Below are 27,235 nucleotides of genomic sequence, written 5' to 3'. Positions count from 1 at the left end.
GAGTCACAATCTGACCAAATTCCCTATCCCTACAAAACACCACTTATACAGAGATTACAAACAGTAACACCATGAAATCAATGAAGATGCATGTTCCTTTATATTTTATTTATCATAAACATTAATAAGTGAATACAGCAAACACTGGAGAAAGGCTTTTTAATAGTTTTTGGATGTGAAGCTTAACACTTAAAATTACACTTGCTCCCCCCACCCCCCCATTCAACATGCAGATCTGTATCTTCAATATATGCTGATCTAGAGTATTACAATCTCTTTACAGTTTCATAAAAGCATCCTTACCCTGTAACTTAAAAATGATTTCACAAACTGTATGTGATCATGGTATAATACCATCATTCCTATAGTTCCTCAAGGTGAATACATCCACACAATATTCACATTAAAGTCTGTTTTTAAACATCATTTTAATAAGCCAAACCACAAGAACCCAGGTTCTAGTTTTAAATGTGTTTATGAAGACTGCTGCTGAGCTCAAAGCATGCAGATATTCATGACCACCTAGATGAAGCTGGATATTGAAACTCCTTCAGTAGGTCCAATGATGCAATTTTTCACTCATCCCAAGTATCTCCATATTTGTTTACTTTGACTAGGAAAAAAGCACAAATAATTGATGATTCCAAATAGTAGTAAGTGAAAGATACTATTCTAAATTTGCTAGTATGATGAAAACCATGTTTCTCTCTCATTTCCAACAAATGCACATAAGGGGCTAGTGAGACTTTTGTGAACTGAAGGTTGGATATAAGTAATGATGCACTCTATCAGAAACTTTACCTAAGTATTTGATCCTCATAACAACCTTATAAAGTAAACACAATCCCCATTTTAAGGGTGAGAAATCAGATTAGTAACTTGCCCAAGGTACCAGCCTAATAAAGCAAATAGAACTGAACTCTGAATACAGGTCTGTTTAGGTCCAAAGCACGGACATATCTTTACAACTTCACCATACTGTGGTATATATTATATAGCACATATCAAAAAAGAAAAAATTACCAGGAAATAAAAAATAGTAACAAGCATTTGAATTTTGTTTTTCACAAAAAACACCATAACAGAAATGATCAAGTCTTCAGGTTGTAGTTAATTCATTCTTCTCCCCCACGAGCTGTTAATACTATATAAGGAAATGGGTTTCCAATATCCCTGCATTTTACATAAAATTACATTTTGAAATAGGCTCTTTTGTCTTCTTTACTCTTTTACTTTCAACCTCTCTTCTACATAGCCTTCACTTGCGGATTACAACTCTTCGGAAGACTCGAATGTTCATATAAGACATAAAGGAGCGGTTACCAAAGTATGGACCAGGGACTCCTTCCCCAAGATTCTTTCAGAGAGACTGTTTAAGTCTAACTATTTCATTATTTACTAAGATATTATATACTTTTCTCCTATTTTGCCTTTTCCCCTAGTTTTCATCCCCTTGTGAGTCTAAGATAGTCTTTTATTTATTTATTTTTATTTATTTTTAAGATAGTCTTTTAGAAGCTGTTATCATGTGCACTGCCATCATTGCCCTGATGGCTAATTGATAATATGTTTATGTTTTGGGGATTTCTCAGTCTTAATTTCTAGCTTTGATAAATGTCAGCAAACACAGAATGTCAACCAACACAATCGACACAAACTAAAGCTGAAAACTCTGACACTTTCTGACCAAGTGAATCTACACTGTACTAATGTCAAATTTTCTGTCAATTCCAAAATAGAACATTCTAAAAAAAATAATCACTCAAACTATTTCATAACTTTTTTCTTTAAATTATAGAAAGCACACGCAAAAAAAATCAGCTCTCTTGAGGAAGAAGAAAAAAATTATTTCACATTACTGTGTCATGTAACAGAACTTTACGACTGTTCAGTCAAAACCACAAATGTCAAAACCCAGCAAATGCTAAAGATCTACCTCATTTCCTTTTGTTAACCTTTATAACTGAGGCCCAACCAAAACACTTCATATCTGCTACATCAGCGCAGAGTACTAAGCCATGCAGACATGTAACAGAAAAGATTACAAAAATGAGAGAAATGCTACTGCCTGCCCCTTATGGAGCTTACAGTCTAAATCCTCAAATTAGTGGAACAATGTACCAGTAAGTCTGCATATTACAAACTAATGGCCACCAAATGCAAAACGTTTATGCTAAAGGTTAATTATTAACGAAAAACATCCAGTATTTTTTATTACAAATCTATTTTAAAGCTGGATTTTTAAACATTAATGGCAGCGGTATTATCCATAATTGTTATAAAACAGAATTCTAAATGAACCAACCACTAACGATTAGAAAGATTCTAAAAGACCAAAATAAAAAATATGCAAGGTTTTTATGTATTTTTGCATTTTCTGTTGGCATAGGACTCTCAAGAAGGTACCAAGGACCTCTTCCTTCCACTTCTTTTTTTTTAAAGTAATAACTAGAAAACCTTAAACAATGATTCTCTAAAATTCCTCAAAAAAGACATCATAAAATTCTACACAAACAGGTATGTACCCGTTCCAAATGCCTTCTTTTATTAGGGGTAAACTTCTGTGTCAGAAAATTTCCTTTGGTTAATGTATAGCTATTCCAAAAGGAATGAACACAAACTGTGATTTTTCAATTTGTAATTAATTATAGAGCAAAAGTACTACTGAAAAAAAGGTCAAACTCCTCTCTTGGAAGTGCCCTAAAAGCTGGTATGTAATGCATATAACTCTATTTCAATTTCACAAAACATATGAGACAATCAATTTCATTACTCAATCAGGATTCTCTCGCTCTGCTCAAAGTGGCATTACAGCCTATTATACACCTCGGCAATCAGATCTGGTTTTATGCAATTGATGCATCGCTTAAAAAACACTTACTACATCCCAAAGTGACTCCTGATAAAAGAAAATATTCAAATGGATTTATAATTTCTACAATGTATTAAAAGTAGTCCTACTGTCTTAAGTCATGCCACTATTTGGACTTGATTATTTATTTATTTTTTTTTTGGACTTGATTATTTTCTAACACAAAATGGTCTTTGAAATACCTTAGAAAAGGAAAAACTGGTAATTGTGACAGAACTAGTCTTTTAAAAAAAATGTTATTTTGGTTAATTGCTTGAGGAATTAAATCACATATTAGTATAATTAACATTTTTAACTAATGCTGCAGTTTCCAACCCTAGAGAGTAAAGTGATTTCAGACTAAACTACCATACCTTCTTTTTTTGGCACTCTTTCCTGCATAGGCCTGACTGAGGGGTCAGTCTTATGTGTTAAAGTTACTTCATATGACTCTCTGTTCTTATTCCTTAATTCCTCATATGTAATATTTTTTCTTTTAGGACTTTCTTCAGGGTTGGGATCAGGTCCTAAAACAACAAACAGTTAATAAATGGTGATAAAAGGATTTGAGTAAACCCAAAGTAAGTAAGTTTTATAAATGCTTCTTACCTACAATAAAACAGAATAAAGTAAAATGAAAGACCAAATCATTACCACCATTCCAAAGGTACCAGATTTTCCCCAAGATAATTACAAAACAAAAACTGCCTTTCTCTTACACTTTTAAGCTTTTATTTCTAAAATTTAAAATCAACATAAAAAATTAAAAGGTAACCATGGCCAGAAGAATGGATATTGTAATATATATCAACGCAGTTTATACTCACTATAATGCTAGTGTTTTAAACTAGAAAATTATTCATAATGCTTATATAATTAGAAATATATCCTACTAGGGACAATGGAACAAAACTTGACAGTGTATATATTTTACTTAGTAGTATTTCCATAGTTGAATGTTCCTATAACCAGAGGCTATACACAAATAACTATTAAAGAATATCTTTATGCTTAAACACACTTGAAAATAGCTGTTGAAAAGTATAAAACACAGCCTTTGATCACCACAGGCATCATTTTTACTCAGGTATAACGGAGCAATACTGAGGTAGAAAAAAGTGGCAATGATCATTTTGGCCGGGGAACCAGCATTTATTCTTTATCTCTCCCAAAGTCAAGGTAGCATCATGTATCATCAAAGAGTTAAGTACTGATGTAAAAATAGATAAGTGGTTACTCTTACTACTAGAAGGAAGAAGCAAGTATCAGTTTACAAAATGTATAACCAGTAAAAAAAAAAGCCCAAAGAAATGAACTCATGCTAACCTAACATTCCGTCAACTACTTAACTTACAAATCTTATATACTACTCCAGAAGTAGTATTTCTCAAAGAGGTTTTTACATACAAATTGGGCATATTATTTTGTTAATATAATCATATTAATTAAAATAATTTTTTAAAAAGCAGTTTTTATAAGTGGTATTTTCGAACTCTACAGTAAGGTCCCAGTGAATAATCAGAATTTTCAAACCACTATAATAACATGTTAAATGTTTTCAAGCATAACCTTTTATTTTGCTACAAAGTATACTGCACTGACACCAAGTAATACATTTCTAATTAGAGTATACCATTCTTGAAAACTAAGTTTTTGCTAAAAAAAGAATGCAAAGAAAAATATTATAGCCATATATTGGGTTTAAAAAGCACTCGCAAAAAAAAATAAAATAAAATAAAAATAAAAATAAAAAGCACTCACATTTCATTAGTAGTAATTATGAAACTCATTTCCCTTCACCACAATGATATTTTTACAATTCTGAAGGAAACGGTGTGTCCTAGATTATTCGTTAGGAACCCTAAATTCTCATTTGCACTTTGCCAACAATCCGTGAACGTCCTTGGGCAAATCACTAAACTTCTTTGAATCTTGGTTTTTTCAATTGTGAAATACAAAAGTCTGCCCAGATGATCTATCTCTAAAGTTCCTTCCAGGTCTAATGCTTTATCTCACTGAAAAGAAAAATACTTCTTGGTTCCAAAATGCTGTGACAAATAATGGAAACATAAATCAGAAGATTAGGGAGAATTTTTTCCACTTTACAAAGCCCAATGAAAATATTCTGCATTGTGTAGGGAGCATGATTTACTACTTAGGGAAGGTTATAAAGAGCTGGAAGGAATAAAATATAAAACAGCATTGATTTAAATCTAACTATAATAAACTACCTATGATAAATCTCCTAACACAATGAAGGAGCGCTTTCTACTTTGAAAGATTAATAACTCAATTCCTGGGAAAAGGAAGCAGAACCAAATAGGGCAAACAAGACTTTCACAAAAGGGGAGAGCATCCTGCTAAGAGAGAACGGCAGTTGGGGCAAAGCAGGGGAGGCCAGAACTGGCCCATGTAGAAGGTAGTCAAAGAGCACAATCTTGACTTAGAAAAAGGGTTGAGAAAGCAGAGCAGTGGATGAATAGATGGCTGCTCTTGAGGACATAAAATATATTAAAATATGGGCCTTGCTGTAGTCTGTGGGCAGATACCAAGGGGCTTTTTGTCTCTGCTTTTATTTGGAAAAGGAATTGTGCAACATGGAATGGAATTTTCTAATGCAAATGGAAGAAAGATGAAATTACAAGGGAAGAAGTGATGCATGACTAGAATACAAGAACGGATTTGAACTTGAGTAGGCAAATGAGAGCTGCAGTGAGAAGTAAGAACAGCTGCCTTTGAAGATAAAATAACTAACCACTCTTGCCTAACCTGCCTCCTACCTCCTTCCCTTTCTGACTAACTGGAAGGTCTTGGTTTCCAAAAGGGGAGGGGGGGTGGTGTCAAGACTCAACACCTTTCATCCACTTAGGAATGTCTGTCTACTTTAATTTCCATTCTCTTCTGTTTCTTCCTTTCCAAAATGTTCATCCTCACTGTCCCCACTCCAACTTGCTCTAAGGCAATGCTGTCCAATATCATTTTCTGCAATGAGAATGTTCTTTATCTGCAATCATTCCAACAGAGTAGCCACTAGCACATGTGGCTAGTGAACAATTGAAGTGCTACAAAGCAACTGAGGAATTGAATTTTCCATCTGATTTAAATTTTAATTAATTTAAATAGCCATATACATTTAGTGGCTGCTTTACTTTCTAACCTACCTAGAACCCCTTCTACAACCTCTAGAACCTGAACTGACCTATAATCAATTTCTCCCCACTGTTTCCATTCCTTCCCTTTAAGCTACACCTAGATCGAAATCTTTCCCTTCATAAACAGCAAAAGCCCAAATGTTCCTTTAATCTTGTTTGTTCCTCATAGTTACTGGTTTATGGTGTTTGCATTAAAGCCAACATTTTCGAAGAATATTCTATCCACAATTCCTTATCCAAAACTCTAGTCAGAAATGTTTCAAAATTCAGTTTCTCAGATTTTAGAAAGAGGTCATAGTATATAGCCCGTATTTTACTTAATATCTAACCATTCAGAGGTCTGAAGCAGCAATAATCATATTAAGATAAAGATAAATAGCCATGTCAGTTTAGGTCAGGGTTTGAAATCAGTTAAGTCAGATGTGATCATCAGTTTAACTGTAAAAAGAAAAGAGCTTTGGAGGGGTGGCTGGCTGGCTCAGTTGGTAGAGCGTGCAACTCCTATCTTGGGGTCGGGTGTTCAAGCTGCAGGTTATAAAAAATGAATTAAAAAAAAATAAAAAATAAAGTTTGTGGTTGTCAAAGCTTTTTGGTTTTTAGGATTTTTAGATAAGGAACTGCAAATTGTACTTCTTTTTTTTTTTTTTTTCAAATTGTACTTCTTAATTCTTCACTTGTCACCCCAAATTAGACTGAAAAAACAAAGGAAGGAAACAACTATTGAGAGCCTATGACTTGACAGGCATTACCTCTGATTATTTCATCTCACTCCCAAAGTTCTTTAAGAGAGGAGAGATCAAGAAACTAAAGGGATCACAAGGTATTACCTGCCTAAAGTCACATAGCTAGCAAATGTCATTCTTTCAAATCCAGGCCTTAATCCAAAGTTGATGTTGTTGCACTTACATTCTGTGATCTTCAAAGCTAGTATTTACACAAACTTCACAAAGCATTTTCACATGGATTTTCTCACTTGACAACAGTTCTGTAAGGCAGGTAATTATTATTTTTCTCATATTATAGACAAAGAAGCCGAAAGCCTTTAAGACCAGCCTAACAAGTGTAACCTCTCTGAAGCTTCCCCAAGGTCCAATTTATCACTTCTTTGCTATAATCACTAACTTTGTTAGTATTTTCAATTAATAAGACACATTAGCAATTTTTCCTTATATTTCTATATCTTCTAGCAGTCTAAGAGAGTTTCTCAAGGACAAGAACCAGGTCTCATTCATTTGTACTTCTTCCAAACCTAGCTGAGTGCCTGACACCTACTGGACGTCATAAAATGTTAAATGAATGAAGAAACAAATGAACAAACATGCTGAGTTTAGGCTGATGGTGAAACATACAGGTGATATCCAGAAGAAAAAGTCATCAATAAAGTTTATACATACGTTGGACCATAAAATGCTGAAATTCATTTCAAGAGAAGTTTCTACCTTGGGCAATATGATCAGTAATACCAGTGGGAGTAGATTCATTCATAGAAGCACTGAATGGAATTGGCTCATAATGAGGAAGCATCTCTTTTTCTAGGTCGTCTGCTGCTGGAGACGTCACAAAAGATGAATGACCACTCACATTTGAGTCATATTTTGACTTCTGAGAATAGTGCCTGTAAATCATATTGTATACGAAATGCAAATTATTGCCTATACCCTAAAAAAAAGTGTTCTGGTATGAAAACTAGTTATCTTACTTTTTAAAGGAATTATGTAACTTTAACATTGTTACTTATTACAATTAAATGAAATCTGTTTTTCTCTGCCACAAAAATTTTAAAAATATTTTGACCCATTTATACAACTTAAAAACGATCACCCTTAATACAGAAGAAAAGTGTATATTCAATTTTCTAATTCCTAAGCTTCAGAGATCATTTTCTTAAAAGATTTACTTGAGAAAGAGAGAGAGAGAGAGAGAGAGAGAGAGAGAATCTGCCAGTGGGGAGGGGCAGGGGAGGGACACCTCAAGCAGACTCCCCACTGAGCAGGGATTCCCAATGCAGGACTTAATGTCACATCCCTGAGATCGTGACCTGAAGCAAAATCAAGAATCAACTCCTTAACCAACTAAACCACCCAGGCGCCCTACTTCAGAGATCATTTTAATGTGTTTAAAGTCCTTGGAGGGGTGCCTGGGTAGCTCCATCAGTTAAGTGTCCAACTCTCAGGGTCATGGAACAGAGTCCCATGCTTAAAATTCTTTTCCCCTCCTTCTCCCTCCCTGCTCATGTATGGTCTCTCTCACTCTCTAAAATAAATAAAATCTTTTAAAAAAGTACTTGCAAAGAATAAAGTATTTCAAATGAAAAATGTGTCCAGTTCCCACATTAACTGGGAAGTTACTTCCACAGCTAGCAGGCCGTAAATGCTATTTTGATAAAGCAGATATGAAATACTAGCTTTCATGGGGCTTACCACTTATAATAATTTATCAACTAATTATACTTAATTACATTATTAGTTATCTACCTATCCAGGTGGACAGATTCATTTATTTATACTTAGATAATTAAAACAATATACTATATACTTAGATAATTTCCCTAGTATTTTAAACAACAGGATTAAAAAGTTGAAATTTGTTAAGAAATGAGACTGCTAAAATTTGGAAATTCAAAAGTCCAAAATATAGTAATCAAAGGTGTTTGCCAAATTAAAATCCTAGTATAAATGCTCGCAACAGGATGTGATTCTGTATTTAAAACAAAAGTAGAGGGGATCCCTGGGTGGCGCAGCGGTTTAGAGCCTGTCTTTGGCCCAGGGCGCGATCCTGGAGACCTGGGATCGAATCCCACATCGGGCTCCCAGTGCATGGAGCCTGCTCCTCCCTCTGCCTGTGTCTCTGCCTCTCTCTCTCTCTGTGTGACTATCATAAATAAATAAAAATTTAAAAAAATAAAAATAAAAAAAAATAAAACAAAGGTAGAGGCAACCTGGCTTGCTCAGTTGGTACAGCATGGCGGCTTTTGATCTTGGGGTCCTGAGTTCAAGCCCCAAGTTGTGGGCAGAGTTTACTCAAATAAATAAATAAAAATAAAACAAAGGTAGACAAATTTTAATCCACTTTTAAAAATAAAATAGCTTTAGCTTGCTGCAAAACGGCAAGTTTCCAATGATCCTTCAGGTTACATAATGTTTCATGCCCTAAATCATAGCAATATCCAGTTACAATTTTTTTTTTAAGCTAAAATTAAAAACCTTCAATAAAAAAAAGAATTTGGCCTACCCAGATGGTGAAGATCGCCGGGCCTGTCCTGAGCGTAAAGCTTCTCCAAGAGGGGAATTCTCCAGATTTTTGAACTTCTCTTGGCAAGTTTTCACGTAAGAAAGCTTTCCAGCAAAGTATCCCATGATACAAGCAACTTATTTGTAAAAAACAAACAAAAAATGTTACTCAGTGTGCCCATTTAAATAAAAATCTTTCCTAAAAGGATACTTTTTAAGAAATGTGATCTTAAAAAAAAAAAAAAAAAGAAAGAAATGTGATCTTAAAACACAGATTCTGTAGATCTAATTCACTTTCACAAAACAAAATAATCCAAAATAAAACAGCAACATGATACATAAATTCCACTTTACTAATTATTAGTACAGACAGGAAAGATGTGGTAAAGGTATAATGGAATGGAGACTCAAAAGAGAGTTCTAGCCTAGTCATGGGGATTTCAGGTCATTTCTTTTCCTATAAAATGGGAATCCATACTATTTACCCAGCTAATTTCATAACACTTTTTAAAACTACGTGCAAGAAATCCCTTAAAGTAATGAATTATGAAGTGGTATATAAATGTAGCTACTGTTGTCTTATGTGTTTATTTCCAATATAAAAGAGACTAACTTGGAAAAAAAAAAAGAGACTAACTTGGAAAGATTCATAGAAAGACTGGAGTGTTCTTTTTTAAAGCAATTTAGCGTCCTTCCTATAAACCATACTATAATATATAAATTATGCTTACTTACATTTTAAAACGTAAAGAGATTTTTTAAAGTTAGACTTAATTTTAAAAGACATTTTACTTTGATTAATCAATATATCTGGACTATTTTCTTTCCTCATAAACCAGAGAATTTATTTTAAAATACTATGTATCTTTACAGATTAATTTTATTATATTGTAAAAGAAAAAAAATCCTCTTTCAAATACTTTATAATTCTTAATCCTAACAATAAAATGCCCAAGTAGTCAACTAGTCCATTTAATGAAAAGCTTAAATAAGCTGGTCAAAACAAATAATCAAAAACTGTTATGAGTTGGGCATGACAAAACATTTACTAAAACTATTTTACTTAGGTAAGAAAACTAGTGTTGTCCATACTTACATATTAGTTTAGGGATGGAACCATATTTGGGATGACTTGAAAGGATTCCTAAAGATAAGAGTATATATTTCTGAGTCACATTGTTAGAACAGACACATTTATATAATTAATATGCTTTAGCTGTTATTAAAATAAAATAGGGTTATGCCAAATTTATGCTAAAGGTATGTAAGACAATGACACAAACTGTGGTAAAAAATGCAAGAAAACTATTTCGGTGAGTCATAATCTAGTCTCTTCTGTGAGACAAAAGCAGTTTTTAAAAAGTTAGGTGCTTAGGTGGCTCAGTTGGTGAAGTGTCTGCTTTCGGCTCAAGTCATGATCCCAGAGTTCTGGGACTGAATCCTACAATGGGCTCCCTGCTCAACGGGAAGTCTGCTTCTCCCTCTGCCGCGACCCACTTGTGCGTGCATGCATGCTCTCAAATAAGTAAAATCTTTAAAGAAATAAATGAGAGAACCAAATAAATTCAACATCAATAGAAATATGAAGAAAATATAAAAGACTCTAGAATCTCTTTGAAGAATTTAGCAAGATCACTTGATACAAAGTCAATATGAAAAATATGTATGATTTCTACATACCAGAAACAGACCAAACTTTTTTGAAAGATACAAATTACAGCACCAAAAAAAAAATCAAAGAACCAGGAAGTAATCTAATGAAAAATATGAAAGATTTATACACTGAAAACTACAAAACTTACTGAGACAACTGAAAGCTAAATGGAGGAATATATCCATGTCCATAAAATGAAAAACTAAATATTGTCAATATGGCAATTTCCATAAATTCATCTATAAATTCAATGCAATCCCAATTAAAAATCAAAGAAAGTGTTCCTAAAAGTTGAAAAACTTATTCTACAAATCATGTGGAAACACAAAGAACTGAGAACAAAGGGAATATTGAAAAACAAAACTGGAAAACTGACTACCAACAAATATCAAGATCTATAATAAAAACTGTAGTAATCAAGACAGTTGTAAGGACAAGAGTAGATAAACTGATCAAAACCAGAAGAGAGTCGAGAAAAAGATCCACACATAGACATGATAAAGGCAACACTGCATGCAGTGAACACTGACAATCCTTTCAAAGTATGGTGCTGGGTCACCTTCATTTCCATAATGGGGGGAAAAATGTACCTTAGTCCTATCTCATACAACACAGGCACACCTCAGAAATATTGCACGTTCAGTTCAATGGCACCACAGTAAAGGGAGAATCACAATAAAGGAAGTCAAATGAATTTTTCTGTTTCCCAGCACATATAAAAGTTATGTATTAAGTGTGCAATGGCATTATGTTTAAAAAATAAGATATACATACATTAAATATTTATTGCTAAAAAATGCTAACCATCATCTGAGCTTTTAGAGTTGTAATCACTGATCGATCACAGATCACCATCACAAATGTTGAGAACGTTTGAAAGATTCTGAGAATTGCCAAAATGTGTCACAGAGACACAAAACTGAGCAAATGTTGTTGAAAAAAATGGTGCCAATGAGACCTGTTCAAAGCAGAGTTGCCATAAGCACTGTGAAGCACAATAAAGTGAAGCACAATAAAACGAGATATGCCTGTATTCAAAAACCATTCCAAATGACTTGAAAATTTAAGTATGAAAGAAAAAACAAAGCTTATAGAAAAAAAAAAGAGATTCTTTGCATCCTTTTAACAGACAAAGATCTCGGAGCACAAAACGCCCTCATGATAAATCAGACTCTATCATATTAAGAACTACAGTTAATCAGTGGGAAAAAGTAATCACAATACATATATCTAACAAGACTCACTTCTAGAAGACATAGAAAACCCTCACAAAACCAATAGAAAAAGACAATCCAATGGAAAAAATGGACAACAGACTTGGACAGATACTTCACCAAAAAAGAATATATTTAAGTGAGCTATAAACAAAAGAAAAGGTCCTCAACTTCATTAGGGAGATGTAACTTAAAATCACAATGCAATCAGTATTACTGTTTCCTCACCACAATGGCTAAAAGTTCAAGGGACATGAAAAGATTAAGTGTTGGAGCTAATGTAACACAAACATAACTACTAATACATTGATCTGAGAGTATAAATGAGTCCAAACAATTTAGAAAGTTTGGCAGTAGCTAAAAATATACATAAACTATGACCCAGCAAAATGTCTACTGAAAGATGCTGTACGCACAGAACATTTGTAATAGTCAAAACTGGAAATTACCCAATTGCCAACATACAACAGGATGGATAAAACTGCTGTCGTATATACACAACAGAAAACTATACGGCAAGAAGAATATACAATCTACAATTACAGGCATCAGTGTGGATTAATCTAGTGACATGCTCAAAAACCAGCTCTCCAAATAAAAATCCCAGATTTGTAACACTGGTCAATTTCTGTGGAGAAAATACTTGCACCAGACCTATTTCGAGCTACCGAGGGATTAAACACTGGCTTGCCAAGTTCTTGAAAATTTAACAATCAGCTTTTTGGAAGTGATACAAGCCAATTCCACCATACCACTGGTTATGGAAATTGCCATATTGACAATATTTAGTTTTTCATTTTATGGACAGGATATATTCTTTCATTTAGCTTTCACCACTGGATGAATCTTATAACGTATACAAAAGAATGTTTAATTGTAGGATTTCATGTATATGAAATATAAAAACAAGTTATGCTATTAGCTTTAGTTATACAACTAAGATGAGAAGACGATAATACCTACTTTCATACAAAAGAACTATTCCTTCATTCTGTCCCAAATAGTCACAGACCATTTACAACAAACACTACAAAGTAGAAACGTAACAGTAAACATGATGTTTTCTTTATCCCTCAGAGTTTTTAGTTTTGCCCTCTGATCAGTGCCAGAGATAGCCTGTTTCCTAAGGGGGAAGTAGCAAGAATAGAGGCAAACAGACTTGTTGAAGGCTAATTCAATACTCTTGGCAACAGACGGCTGCATTAATTACAGTGGTAGTGTAGACAGAAATAGTTTACAGAGATATTTAAGAGCTGGACTAGAATGAACATTCACTGGGTAAGGCAAATAAGGGTCAGAAGTTAAGGAGAATGCCTCAGTTTCTTGAATGAAGAGTGATACCATTCAGACATGGGGACAATGGAGAAACTGGTTTGGGGGGAAATGGACTCGGCTTGAGATCAAGTAAGTCATTCTGAAGAGCCTGTGAGGGCCATTCATCTGAAGATATGCAGAATATGGTTCTGGAGCAGATACGTAGGCTAGGGATAATCGTGGGGGTTTTAGAGCACGAAATGGTCACTGAAGGCGACATTATCGTTGGGTAATAGTTTCCACAGACTGAAGACTAAGAATCAAAGTAGAACTCTGAAGAACAAGTGGAAGATGAAAACCCACATTAAAATACAAGTACCAACAGGTCATGAATTTTTGTCTTCTAGTGCTATCAACCAAAAACAGTGTATAATATCTATCAGACACTCAAAAAACATGAAAAAATGGAGTTGCCAGAGGCAGGAGAAAAATCCGAATACGCTGTCACGGAAACCAGAGGAAGAGAACTGTTTCAAAGATTGGTTAAAGTCCAACATCCATCAAGAACAAAAACTGCCCATCGAACTTAAGCAACAAGGAGGTTGTGCTAGTAACCTTTTAAAGTTCTGGTAAATGTCAGAACATATGCATAATCTCTTTACACAGACTGTATTGGGTTAAAAGAAGTAAAAAGTGAAGTACTCATTTGTGAAGTCTGGCTTCAAATGCAAGACAGCTGACGACAGTTGAAAAGGGATGTGAGGGAAGATTTTTCTTTTTTGTGTTCTCAAGTTAGAACAGACCTGGGCATGTTTAAATGTTCTGAAAGAATGGGAACAAGTAGTGATGGAGCTAAGACTATGTTAAGTATGACACATTGTGGATGAATGTGTATACAAAATACCAGGCATTTTGATTAAATGCAAAATGACTTGGGATGCCTGGGTGGCTCAGAGGCTGAGCGTCCGCCTTTAGCTAAGATCTCAAAGCTGGGGTTCTGGGATCGAGTCCCACATCGGGCTCCCTGAAGGGAGCCTGCTTCTCCCTCTGCCTGTCTCTCTGTGTGTCTCTCATGAAGAAATAAAATCTTCAAAATGTTTTGGTGGATTCTGAATTCCTTTTCTAAAGTCTTCCAATTTCTTTTTTTGAGACTGACTTTATTAGAATACTACATCCAAAACAAATACCCAGTACAATTTAACAATTAAAAAAAAAAAAAAAAAAAACAACTTAATCCTGGGAAACTGTTACGTAACTAATAATGTTCTTTTTTGTATTTTTATTCCAAATTATCAAAATCCCAACAGTAACAACAACCAACCGGGACAAAGTTATATAATAAACATTATTCCATAAACCAGGTTAAATCATTTTCAGCCTTTCTAAAAAAATAAAAAAATAAAAAAATAAAAAAAATTGGAAGGGCACCGGGGTGGCTCAGTCAGTTAAGTGTCCGACTCTTGGTTTTTGCTTAGGTCATGATCTCAAGGTCACAAGATCGAGCCCTGCATCAGGCTCCACACTGGGTGTGGAGACTGCTTAAGATTCTGTCTCCCTCTCCCTCTGCCCCCTCCTCCACTCACATGCAAGCAAAAGCTCGCTCTCGCTCTCAAATAAAATCTTTGAAAAATTGAAAATTAAAAATAAAAAATGGATTACTGAAATCTACTCCAGGCTCAGACCTTACAATTACAAAGGAAAACTTTGGAACAATATTGTTGATCATGGTATGACTTTTGTAGATTAAATCATGGAGGCATAAACTGCCATTGATGACAAGTCAATCACCAAATGGTGACCAAGCAGCCAGGAGTATTTTTAGCTGTAAGAAAAATTTGTCCTGTTACAGGTTCTAACATTTTCATTCACTTTACCTGAAAACCGTTCTATCACAACATATCTGTAACTAAAAAAATGGAATTTTTGCTTCACTTATTTTGTGTGTAATCAGTTATGTGTAGGAGCAAACCACTGTAATATTCACACCAAGAGAATTTGGGACAAAGTGTCCCACCACTCTTAGTATAAGGCAAAGCTCTGGTTTAAGGAGCCAGCACCTACTGATCTTTAAACCAGTGCAAAAGAATCACCTGGAGCTTGTTAAAACAGAGTCCTAAGCACTATCCTCAAAGATCCTGATTAAGGAGGTCTGGGGATGCCTGGGTGGGGCTCAGCAGTTGAGCATTTGCCTTCGCTCAGGTCGTGATCCTGGAGTCCCAGGATGGAGTCCCACATTGGACTCCCCACGGAGAGCCTGCTTCTTCCTCTGCCTATGTCTCTGCCTCTCTCTCTCTCTCTTTCATGAATAAATAATCTTTTTTATTTAAAAAAAAAACAAGGTCTGGAATGGGGCCCATGAATTTGTATTTCTAACAAGATCCTAGGGTAACAATGATGATAGTGATGATGTCACTACTTCCTACAAACCTTCTGCAGGTTTTGTTACTTTTTTGCTCTTATAGATTGTTAATGTTGCTACAGTGTTGGAGGACATCAAATTCTCAAATCAGTATATCTGAGTCAGTGGGTTCATGGAGACATAACTCTCCTGAGGTTGCAGAACTTTATCAATGACATGTATAATGATACATTATTATACTTTATCTAAAAATCAGGAAAATAATATATAAAACTATAATGATATCCAAAATGCCAAATAAACTTCAAGTTTAAATATTTACCTTTACTAATTAATCCTTGAGTAATCAACATACTTGTGGCAGCCAAAGGCACAGCTAAAGGAGGAAAAAGAACTTGTCAGCATCAACAAAAGGAAAAAAATTTGAGTTCATAAGTGTCAGTAAAATCATCTAGGCAGTATGTCACACAATTAAGATCTTTAAGAGATTTTTTTCATTTTTAAAAGCTGTATTACATACAGTCAGAAATATAAAAGAAACATTTTAAATTTAAGAAACTATTACAAATACTGAACAATGTAATTCAAGAACTATTTAGATTTGGCTTTAAGAGAGCCATTCGCTAATATCATCAATTAAGACAACATACTAAATAAGGACCAAAAGTAATTTCTGAATTAGAGTAAGGGGGAATAAATTAATGAGAGGCAAGAAGTATTATTATACACAATAAGATCCACTATGAATAATAACTAAATTCCATGGCCCATGTCAAGAGCCTTATATACATTTTCTCATTTACTTTTTACTGTATCTCTAAGGTAGAGCTTTAATTACTACCCTTCTAAAGATAAGGAAACTGGAACTTAGAGATGTTAAGTAGTTTGCCCAAGGACATATAACTACTTCGATGGCAGTTCCAGATTCTAACAGTCTCATACCAGAGCGCAAGCTTTAAAGTTCTGTGGTACACTGTGTGAACCAAAATGCAAGAAGTACTTGTCCACAATTACACGGTGATGGGGGCAAGAATACACAAGTATATATTTTAAATACTAATGTTTTTTCTTCTAAACCAATGAATTCCTTAAAACCAGGTGAAAATATTACATAATGTAACACTGTGTGTCAACTATTCTTAATTTTAAAAAGTCTACAAAATATATACACATATTAACCCAGAGTGAAAAATTCAAAATTCTCCATCATAATCTCAAAGGAGCTCATAATTAAAAATCAGTTTTCTACACCCGTACTGTCCAACAGAATTTTCTGTGATGATGGTAGTAGTCTGTATCCATGTTTCCCAGGCTAAGGAGTGTGCATTAGATTTAAAATAGGAGCCCTGAGGCTGCTATCCTCAAAAAGATCCCCTTACTAGGTCTTTGACTGATGTGTGGGAACATGACTGGTAAACAGTTCCCTATAAGTGATATAAAACTTGACCTGAATGATAAGTGGCTCACTGTGCCTAAACTGCTTAAACAAATACAGCTTATCCTGAATACCTGCTTTCTTTTGGAGTCTGGAATTTTGGCATTTGGTAGGCTGAGCCTATGTGACCCACCAGTTCCCAGGAAGAACCCCAGGCACTGAGTCTCTACTGAGATTCCTTGGTAGATAACACTTCACTCATGTTATCACAACTCATAGCTGGAGTTGTCCTTTTGTGTGTGACTCTACCAGCAGAGAAGTTATGGAAGCCTGTGTCTGGTCTCCTCTGGACTTTACCCCACACTCCTTCCCTTTTGCTGATTTTACTTTGTATCATTTCTGCTATGAATGATTTCAAACTTAAATAGCTACATGTGGCTGCTACATTGGACTGCACAGTTTCAGACCAGGGGTTGGGAAATGTTCTATAAAGACCCAGATGGTAAATATTTTAGATTCTGTGGACCACAGGTTTCTCTGCCTCATCTACTCAATTGCCATTTTAAAGCAAAAGCATTGAGACAATAGTAAACAAATGAACATAGACGTGTTCCAATAAAAATTTATGGATGCAAAAATATAAACATGTGACTTTCACATGTAACAAAATATTATCTTTTTGATTTTTTTTTCAACCATCTAAAATAAAAATGTAAAAATGATTCTTAGCTCATGGCCGTACAAAACAGATTTTGCCCTTAGGCTATAGTTTGCTCAACGCTGGTCCAGACTATATGAGCAATTTAAGAACTAAAATAAGACATCCAAATTATTATTAGAGATTTCATAATTAAAAACCCTAATTCTGGAGTAGGGCATTAGCTTTGCCATCAGACACAATATACAGAAACCCCAACATTTGAATCCTTGGTCTACTATTTATGAATGGATTTTACTTTTGCAAGAAAAATGCTTTCTTGAAGGTTGGTTGGTTAAAATATCTTTACATATTACCACTTAAAGTTTTTGAAGGACAAGTCCCTTTTCATTATAGCATCATCAATATAATTTATCATTTTTTCCCCTTCCGTTTAATTTGAAGATTGCAAGATGGAAGCACTGAAGAATCATACAAGGATAAAAGGTGTCGAGAGTCAGTTGGCCATCTCTACAATGGACAATGCTGTTCCCATTTCACTTCGTCCTTAGGCCAAGATGGTATAATGCAGAGAGTAACAGTTTGGTCAAGAAAATTCTAGTACTAGTTCTGTCATTCACTACTGTATCTTTGCATAAATCTCAACTTATTTTCATGCTATAAAGGATAATGGATTAGAACTAAAGTCTAACTCATGTCACAGTAAAAGAGAATGCTAAAACTGAACTAAAATTCAGAGATTATCAAGTCTTTATTCTAACCAGAGTAAACGGATATTCAGAAAGAACAAGTCATGTGCTTAAAAGCAACATAGATAGTTTGTGGTAGAGCTGGAACTAAAACCCAAGTCTCTTGGGCACCTGGGTGGCTCAGTGGTTGAACCCCTGCCTTGGGCTCAGGGAGTGATCCTGGAGTCCCAGGATCAAGTGCCATATGGGGCTCTCCACAGGGAGCCTGCTTCTCCCTCTGCCTCTGTCTCTGTTTCTCAGGAATAAATAAAATCTTAAAAACAAAACAAAACAAAAAAACCCAAGTCTCCTGACCCCCAGCCAGGTCCATGGCATTTTCCACTGCAGTATGTGACTCCTATCTGAGTCTAAATAATGTTACTTTAGGCAAACCAATAATACTGTTAACCAAAAGCTATTTTGCATCATGACCCTGGTCTGAACCATATCCAATACAAGGACCCCTAAAATTCCTTAAACTCCTTAAAATTCCCTCTACTCTTACAACAACAAAATGCTATTTTTTTTTCAAAATGCTATTTTAAATTCATAACTGTGTTCAACTGAAATTTGTATTTTGTCCATCACAGTAGCACTAATACCCATTTAATATAGAAAGCTTAATACTTAAAAAATAAATTGAATTAAAAAAAATAAATTGAATTAATCCCCATAATAATCCCATGAAATGTTATCCCCATTATATAGATAAGGAAACTGAGGCATAGACAGCAGGTGCTTGCCCAAAATCTCAAAGCTAAGTGATGGGGCTGGGATTCGGATCCAGATAGGCACCAAAGTCTATACTCATCATTCACTATACTGTCTCATTAAAAACAACTAGTACAGAGGCACTGGCTGGCTCAGACAGTGGAGCTTGCAACTCTTGATTTTCAGGTTGTGGGTTCAAGCCCCATGATGGGTGGAGATTACTTAAAAATAAAATCTTTAGGGCAGCCCGGGTGGCTCAGTGGTTTAGCACCACCTTCAGCCCAGGGCCTGATCCTGGAGACCCGGGATTGGGTCCCACGTCAGGCACCCTGTGTGGAGCCTGCTTCTCCCTCTGCCTGTGTCTCTGCCTCTCTCTCTCTCTCTGTGTCTCTTATGAATAAATAAAAATAAAATCTTAAAAAAAAAGTCTTTAGGGACGCCTGGGTGGCTCAGAGGTTGAGCGCCTGCCTCTGGCCCAGGGCTTGATCCTGGAGTCCCACAATGAGCTCCCGGCATGGAGCCCGCTTCTCTCTCTGCTTGTGTCTCTGCCTTCTCTCTCTCGGTCTCTCATGAATAAGTAAATAAAATCTTAAAAAAAAAAAAAAAGGAAAAAAATTAAAAGGAAAACGAAAACCAGTTAGTACACATGTATACTATTCACAAAATCTATAAATGATGCATAAAACCAATCAATATGAATTTGTGTATCTTTTTAGTAATTCCAGAGGTTGAGAACTACTGTAACATTAATACATATTACGCTAACCCCAACCCTTTTATGTAGATTCCTTCATTACCTGTATGTTTGGGCACAAATAGAACCGGTTTGTGGTTAGTACATAGGACCACAATTTCAAGCAACTGAAAATAAGATCCCTTCACAATTACATTTTAAAATTAAAAGCAATTAAAGTAGAAATAAACAAGTTACTTTAAATAAACTCTAGATCAAATGTGACTTTAAACCAAGATGAATATATTTAATAGATCTAAAAAATGTATAAAAATTACCTTCGTAAGTACTTTTTCTACTCATTCCTACTTTCATCACACCTTTTTAAAAATCAATGGACATGGGACGCCTGGGTGGCTCAGCGGTTGAGTGCCTGCCTCTGGCCCAGGGCGTGATCCTGGAGTCCTGGGATAGAGTCTTGCATCGGGCTCCCCGCGAGGGGACTGCCTCTCTCTATGCCTCTCCCTCTGCCTCTCATGTATAAATAAATAAATAAAATCTAAAAAAACCACAATGGACGTAAGATGATACTCTCCAAACACGTATTCCATTAACTCATTTATATAAATGTTAACATCACATACTGCATATTTGAAATACGTAAGCATGCACATCCTTATACGAAGATGTAAATGTTAACGTACAAAATTTCCTAATGCAGGACTATTAGTTCTCCTGATAACTGTATGCTAAAATGCCTGTTCTCTGCGGTTATAGCCAAGGTTCTCTGTTTTCCATGTTTGATGTCGCTGCAATAGGCAACACCTAGCCTATGTGTTTTAAAAGTAATCATTACTTATTAATGTAGTAATATCTAAGTTATTCAGTAATTTTCCAGTAATCCAGATATGGTAGACAGCTAGTAAGCTGGGTTTTAACCTCTCTTTATTGTGTGCTTTCAAACTTGTAATTAATCCAGGGTTTTTAAAAACATTTTATTTTTACGTAATCTCTACACCCAACGTGTGGCTCAAACTTACATCCCCAAGATCAAGAGTCACAGGCTCTACGGAATGAACCAGCTAGGCTCCCCATATTTAATCTGTTTGAATACACAGAGTTACTAAGGCTTCTGTTGCTCATATACTACATGTTCTACTTCTAAGATACATGAGTGCTCTGCCTACTGATCACCGCCCTTCAATATTTCTAGCATAATGCTGTTTTAGCTATTTAGAATGTTATACTTGCACAATAAGTTTATCAGCCAGAAATTAATCTAAACACCATAATAGCTTTGTGGCCATAAGCCCAACATTACAACGATCCCAAACCTCTCTCCACCAGACTTGTTTTTTTCTTAATTCTGTGTCAACAATAGACTTGAAAATTGTTTTATTGTTTTATCTATTGTTTGTAGATAGATTGTTTCATCTATCTACTCTAGGTAATCCACTATCTATTGTTTGTAGATAGATTGTTTTATCTATCTACTCTAGGTAATCCACAAAGATCAATTATCTGTTGCCAGAGTACAACTGAGTTCCCTGAGAAATTATTCCCAAACTATGAGTCATGGACACTTTTTACAGGTCTCTGATCCATGACAACTATAGATCTAAAAGAATTATTCTCACTGCAGATGTGCACCATCATCTAATTCTTACTCAGGTTCTCTCTAGCTTGAAAGCTCTGTAAGTCTCTGAATATTTGAACGAAAGATAAAATGCCCAGGATTTTATGAAAGGTCCTATTATCTTTTTGGTCTCTGTTGATTCTTTCCCTACCTCTTGTTGCCTTACCCAAGCATGCTACCCAAACTTCTGTCATGTATTCTATTCCTACATTTTAGCCACATGACAGATATTACCAGTTTTATACTTTTATTTCTACACCCAATTCCTTGAATTCACCAACACAACTATACCTCAAACCCTAATTTCTCATACACCTTTGCTCCTCTCTAGTTGCTTACCAATCTTCTGCAATCAGATGTTACACGAGGAAAGTGTCCAAACTAAACTTCTAACTCCTATTAAACATCTTTTAACCAGTAAAGTCATCACTAGTTTCCTAAGCTAGATATCTTGAAGTTAATACCCCTTATACTCTGTTTATTTAAAAATCCTACTATGTATCCTTTAAAAAAATATTTCAATACCACCCATCTTCTGTTCTCCAAATGATACTTTGATTAATATCTCAATAACTGCAAGCCTGAGCTGCTGCCAAAAGTTCGTAACAGACTTCAAAAAACATAACTTCTCATCCTTCTAACCCATCCTGCACACTGCTACCTAAGCTTCCTCTTAAAAATTTACAAACTGGGCACGGGGGTGGCTCAGTGATTGAGCATCTGCCTTTGGCTCAGATGGTGATCCCAGGGTCCTGGGATCGAGTCCTACATAGGGCTCCCCAGAGGAGGCCTGCTTTTCCCTCTGCCTCTGTCTCTGCAGGTCTCTCATGAATAAATAAATAAAATCCTTAAAAAAAATTACAACTGTTCTGGCCCTTGAACCAAAAGTATATTATGAATCAAATCTTTAACTTCTTGGTGTTATGTTTATTTTGTACTTCCAACAGAAGATTCCTATTCCAATCAATTCAGCCTCAGGACTCCAGTAAAGATCAAGTTATTGTAGACTCTGCCTTTGCTCACTGTTCCTTTCATCTAAGTGTTCTCTGACATTCTTCTTCATTTACCTCAAGTCCTAGCTGTAATGCTCTGCAAGGAGTCTGCTTCTGCTTTCCCTCACCCCTGCTCGGGCTAGAGCTCTCTCTCTCAAAAATAAGTAAAATCTTAAAAAAAAAAAATTACTTTATTTGAAAGGACTGTAGTGACCACATGAAGCAGCTTCAGGACTCCGTTCAAAAGTAAGATTGTGGGATCCCTGGGTGGCACAACGGTTTAGCGCCTGCCTTTGGCCCAGGGCGCGATCCTGGAGACCCGGGATCGAATCCCACATCGGGCTCCTGGTGCATTGAGCCTGCTTCTCCCTCTGCCTCTCTCTCTCTCTCTCTCTCTCTGTGACTATCATAAATAAATAAAAATTAAAAAAAAAAAGTAAGATTGTTTAATGCCTTCAACATTCTCTGTATTTAAAAAAAAAAATCTTCACGTAGAAGGTCTCTAGTCACAAATCAGGAGCTAACAGTGTAACAATATTTCACAAAAATAAAATGGGAACTAACTAGGTTTTTTTTTTTTAACTAGGTTTTATCATATAATAGTCAGAAGTCTAAGAATTTAAAATCACAAGCTTCTGTCTCAGACCCAGCTTCACATCCAGACATAACAATTTACCAGCTGTAGAACACCAGGTAATTCATTTAACATCTCTAAACTTCAATTTCTTCATTTATAAAGTAAGGGTTAATAGTTATCAACCTAATTGGGTTGTTTTTATATAATCCATGTATACTCAATAAATGTTAGCTATCACTGTTACCAACAAAATTAACTTATGGTCTTGAATAAAGTTCTAGAAATCATTACTTTATGCACAATTTGTTTCCCTTAACCTCTTTTAGCAAGAACCACACCACACCAAAGTGTGCCAATTTTTTCTATATGATGTCACAATAATTTCAGGTACTAAAGGTCAAATTTTGTTGATTAGAAAATTCAACTTACATCTGAACCAAAAGCTTTCGTCATTGCACTCCGCAAAGACTCTTCTTTCTTCCTCTGTTGGAATGTAATCAGCCCCTATGTCTTTTCACCAAGGGAAATTGGCAAACATTAAAATATCCATGGAAAAGCTAAGCCTAAAAATTTAATTCAGTCTAAACATTAACAAAACACACCCAATTTTTAAAAAAAAATTTTTAAATGCGTGAAACTGGCTCACAAATTCTTAAAAATTAAATTCAATTTAGTTGACATATAGTGTATTATTAGTTTCAAAACTAGAATTTAGGGATTTGTCGGTTGCAGTGCTCATCACATCACGACCCTCCCTCATGCCCATCACTCATTACCCCATCCCCCCACCCACCTCCCCTCCAGCAGCCCTGTTTGTTCCCCATGGTTAAGAGTCTGTCTCTAAACAGTAGGCTGGTAACTTTTAAAAAGCAAACTTTGACTTCAAAGAGAAGTCAGTGCTACCATCTATCAGGACTGGCTACATAATGTAGCATCTTGGTCCAAGGCAACATGAACATGTGGGACCAGGGCAGCCCAGGTGGCTCAGAGGTTTAGCGCTGCCTTTAGCCCAGCACGCGACCCCCGGAGCCCTAGAATCGAGTCCTATGTCCAGCTCTCTGCATGGAGCCTGCTTCTCCCTCTGCCTCTCTCCCTCTCTGTCTCTCATGAATAAATACAATCTTTAAAAAAAAATGTGGGACCATCTGTTCAAATTATTAAGAATTTCAAGGTGGGGAGTTGGGTGGCACAGTAAGTATGTGACATGGGATTCTCTCTCCTACCCCATTCCCACAACGCTAGCTCTAAAATAAACAAATCTTAAAAAAAAAAAAAAAAAAAGAAAGAAAGAAAAAAAGAATTTCAAGATGATAACAGATCATTAAACCACGTGAGCCCCTGGGTGAAGCCAGTCCAGCTACTATCACATAAGGCAGTGAGTTTTTCTACACTGAACATGCTTCTAATTATAAATATTTGATAGTTACGGGGAATTGGTCTTGGAACTTCTGCATTTGGCTCTCGAAAATCAGCCCTCCCGTTCATGTTTCCTGCATCAAAAAAACAAAAACAAAAAAATTTAAGTATCAGGAATCATTAGATAGACCAAAATAAACTAGGACACAGTACAGTAAAATCACTAGTCAACAGGGCAGGCAAGCACGCACCAATCATTAACTAAACACTTCTTACTACATCGGGAGGACTTGACATTAATAAAAATAGTGACCTAAATACAACAAGCAACAGACCTGTTAACTAATTTGGAACTGGTTACTCATCTTAGGTCCCTTAAGTGGAAAAGAAAATAGATCCTTTATCATTATTTATCGACAGACTAGGTCAAATTAAGATGTAAAAAAGAGATCAAAGACATGGATTATTTCTCCTCCTAAAGCTGGATTATTTCACGTCATCCTAGATTTTGGGCCTTTCAGAAGTATGTGCGTGATAACCGTGATTTTCCAAAACGGCGGAAGAGACAGCCCAGAAATTCACTGCTGGGCTTCCGTTCTCAAAGAAGCAAATAATGGCCACCGGAGACACTCCGCCTTTCCCACAAAGCACTGCGCCACAGACCCTGAAGGACAATGACGTCACATCGCTGCCCCCGCCGCTAAAGCTGACGGCAAATCCGGTGTCCTCCACTTTCCCCGCTCCCTAGACACTTACGAATAGGTACGATTTAAAAGAATAATAATAAAAAAATAAAAAGCAAAAAAAGAAAAAGAAAAAGAAAAAGGGCAGCCCCGGTTACGCAGCGGTTTAGCGCCGCCTGCAACCAGGGGGTGTGATCCCAGACCCGGGATCAAGTTCCACGTCGGGCTCCCTGCGTGGCGCCTGCTACTCCCTCTGCCTGTGCCTCTGCCTCTCTGTGTCTCTGATAAATAAATAATATAATCTTTAAGAATAAATTTAAAAAATGCACGCAATTCAAGAACATACTTTTTTTTTATTATTTTTCTTCCCGACCCCTCGCTCGGGACTTGAGGCCAACACGTCAGAGAACCGCGTAGGTCCTGGAATGAGCGCTGGGCACCGTGCCAAGCGACGGGCACGGGCGTGGGGGCGGGGGGCAGGAGGTCGGGCCCCCGCGGGCCACCGTAGGGCCTGCCCGCCGCCCAGCCCCCGCTACGACAAACAGGCTCACGTGAACTCCCGGACGGAGAGGTCGCTCGACAGGCCGCTTCCAGCCTAAAGATGGAGTAAGCAGCGTGAGCGTATCCCCACCTCAGACACCCTGCAGCAGGGCCAACGAGGCCCCTTCACACCACGCCACTCTTAACCTCTCAACGCACAGCTAAAAAAAATAAAGTCAACAAATAAATAATAAATTAATTTTTTAAAAAATCCTGAACCGTCGTCGGCCCACGACCGTCTCCCGCACCGCTCGCCTCAATATGCGCGTCCCCACCTGCCACAGCGTCCCCGCCCGCGGCGGCACTCGGGCCCCGGGCGCGCCCGGCCCACCCTCTCAGGCGGGAAGATGGCGGAGGGCGCGGAGGCGGCGGCCGGGCGGGGGTGGGGATGGGGGTGGGGGGCGGAACGGCGGCTCTCCGCGTCACCTCACCCACCTCCGGGCGACGGCGGCGAGCGACGGCGCGGGTAGCCGCGGGGATCCGGGCCTGGAGGGGGACCCAACGCGGGTCAAGGAGGAAGAACAGCGCGCGGAGGCGGGCGGGCCGGCGGGCGCGCGACGCCGCAGCGGAGGTGGGGGTGGGGAGCGGAGCGACGCTCGGCCTCCCGGAAGCCACCCAGATACGGGCTCCAGAGGACCGCGACCCGGAAGCACTGGCGGCCCGGCGGAGGAAGTGACGTCAGGCCCTCCCTGCGGAATCCGGGGGCCTGCGTCTGCGCCTGCGCCCGTCTGCCCCGCCCCCCTCGGCCGGTCCCTCCTCGCGGCTCGCCCGGGTCGCGGCGCTCGAGAGCTGCACTGCGGCTGCGCGCGCTCCTCGGCGGCCTGGACCGCGCCCCGCCCCGCCCGCCGCGGGAGGCTTGGCCGCGGGCTCCGGCCTCGTCCCGTTGCCCGCTGACTGTCCGGATCGGGAGCCCCCTTCTATCCCGTTGTTTAGAGGAACCGATTTTTCTTGCATTTCTCTGGTTTGGGGCTCCACACAGTCGACTTCATTCCTGGAGCCCCGGAGGCTCTTGAGCATGCGCACTCGGGTCGGGTCTGCTGTCTGGAGCCCCGCTGCCGCCTGGCTCTAGAACCTCGGGCCGCGCCGGCGCTCCCTGGCGTCAGGTGTTTCTCACCTGGAAGGATGGAAACTACACCTGTTGCCTAGGGTGGTTAGGGTGAAAGCCCCACGCCTGAGCAGAGACGGCGCTCAGGGCTCTCTCTCAGTGGGAGCGCCCCTAGCCCGATGCGGGCCTCGTGACTTGGGTTCAGCAGGTGTCCGCCGCCCCGGCCTCCGTTCATCCATGCATTCAGCTTAGAAGTCGGTTTTGGGTTTAAGATTTTTATTTATTCATGAGACACAGAGAGAGAGAGGCAGAGACACAGGCAGAGGGAGAAGCAGGCTCCCTGCAGGGAGCTGGATGGAGGACTCTATCCTGCGACCCCGGGGTCACGACCTGAGCCAAAGGCAGACGCTCATCCACTGGGCCTCCCAGGTGTCCTTCTTACAAGGATCCCTCGAGGGCCTGCTGTAACAGACACTGAGACTTATTGGAGGGTCAACAGTGACCAATTAGCTCTGCTTGGCTGTTTTTTGTTTCATCAACCCTTAGA

At 37.7% G+C, this 27,235-nt stretch overlaps 1 protein-coding gene across 8 annotated transcripts; it reads right to left on the bottom strand.

Moving 5' to 3' along the window:
- Window positions 1-81: 81 nt before the first annotated feature.
- Window positions 82-26,306, bottom strand: OCIAD1 (OCIA domain containing 1). 8 transcript variants are annotated; one of them, XM_035704734.2, is made up of 10 exons: window positions 25,919-25,995; window positions 24,756-24,794; window positions 24,492-24,554; window positions 23,494-23,574; window positions 16,037-16,090; window positions 10,330-10,377; window positions 9,235-9,370; window positions 7,443-7,618; window positions 3,226-3,378; window positions 82-613 (listed from the first exon to the last, which is right to left on the bottom strand). In XM_035704734.2, the coding sequence occupies exons 3-10, from the start codon at window positions 24,547-24,549 to the stop codon at window positions 576-578; spliced, it is 744 nt and encodes a 247-aa protein (XP_035560627.1). In that variant the 5' UTR covers window positions 24,550-24,554; window positions 24,756-24,794; window positions 25,919-25,995; the 3' UTR covers window positions 82-575. The 8 variants fall into 8 exon arrangements, with proteins under 8 accessions (XP_035560627.1, XP_048948900.1, XP_025291310.1 ...); XM_049092943.1 differs by having other exon boundaries at window positions 25,450-25,934; XM_025435525.3 differs by lacking the exons at window positions 24,756-24,794; window positions 25,919-25,995 and adding an exon at window positions 26,079-26,306.
- Window positions 26,307-27,235: the final 929 nt, after the last annotated feature.

The sequence above is a fragment of the Canis lupus genome, chromosome 13 (assembly GCF_003254725.2).
Source record: "Canis lupus dingo isolate Sandy chromosome 13, ASM325472v2, whole genome shotgun sequence".
Classification (NCBI taxonomy): domain Eukaryota; kingdom Metazoa; phylum Chordata; class Mammalia; order Carnivora; family Canidae; genus Canis; species Canis lupus.
The sequence above is the reverse complement of the archived record's forward strand: the minus strand, read 5'-3'. Positions and strand labels throughout refer to the sequence as shown.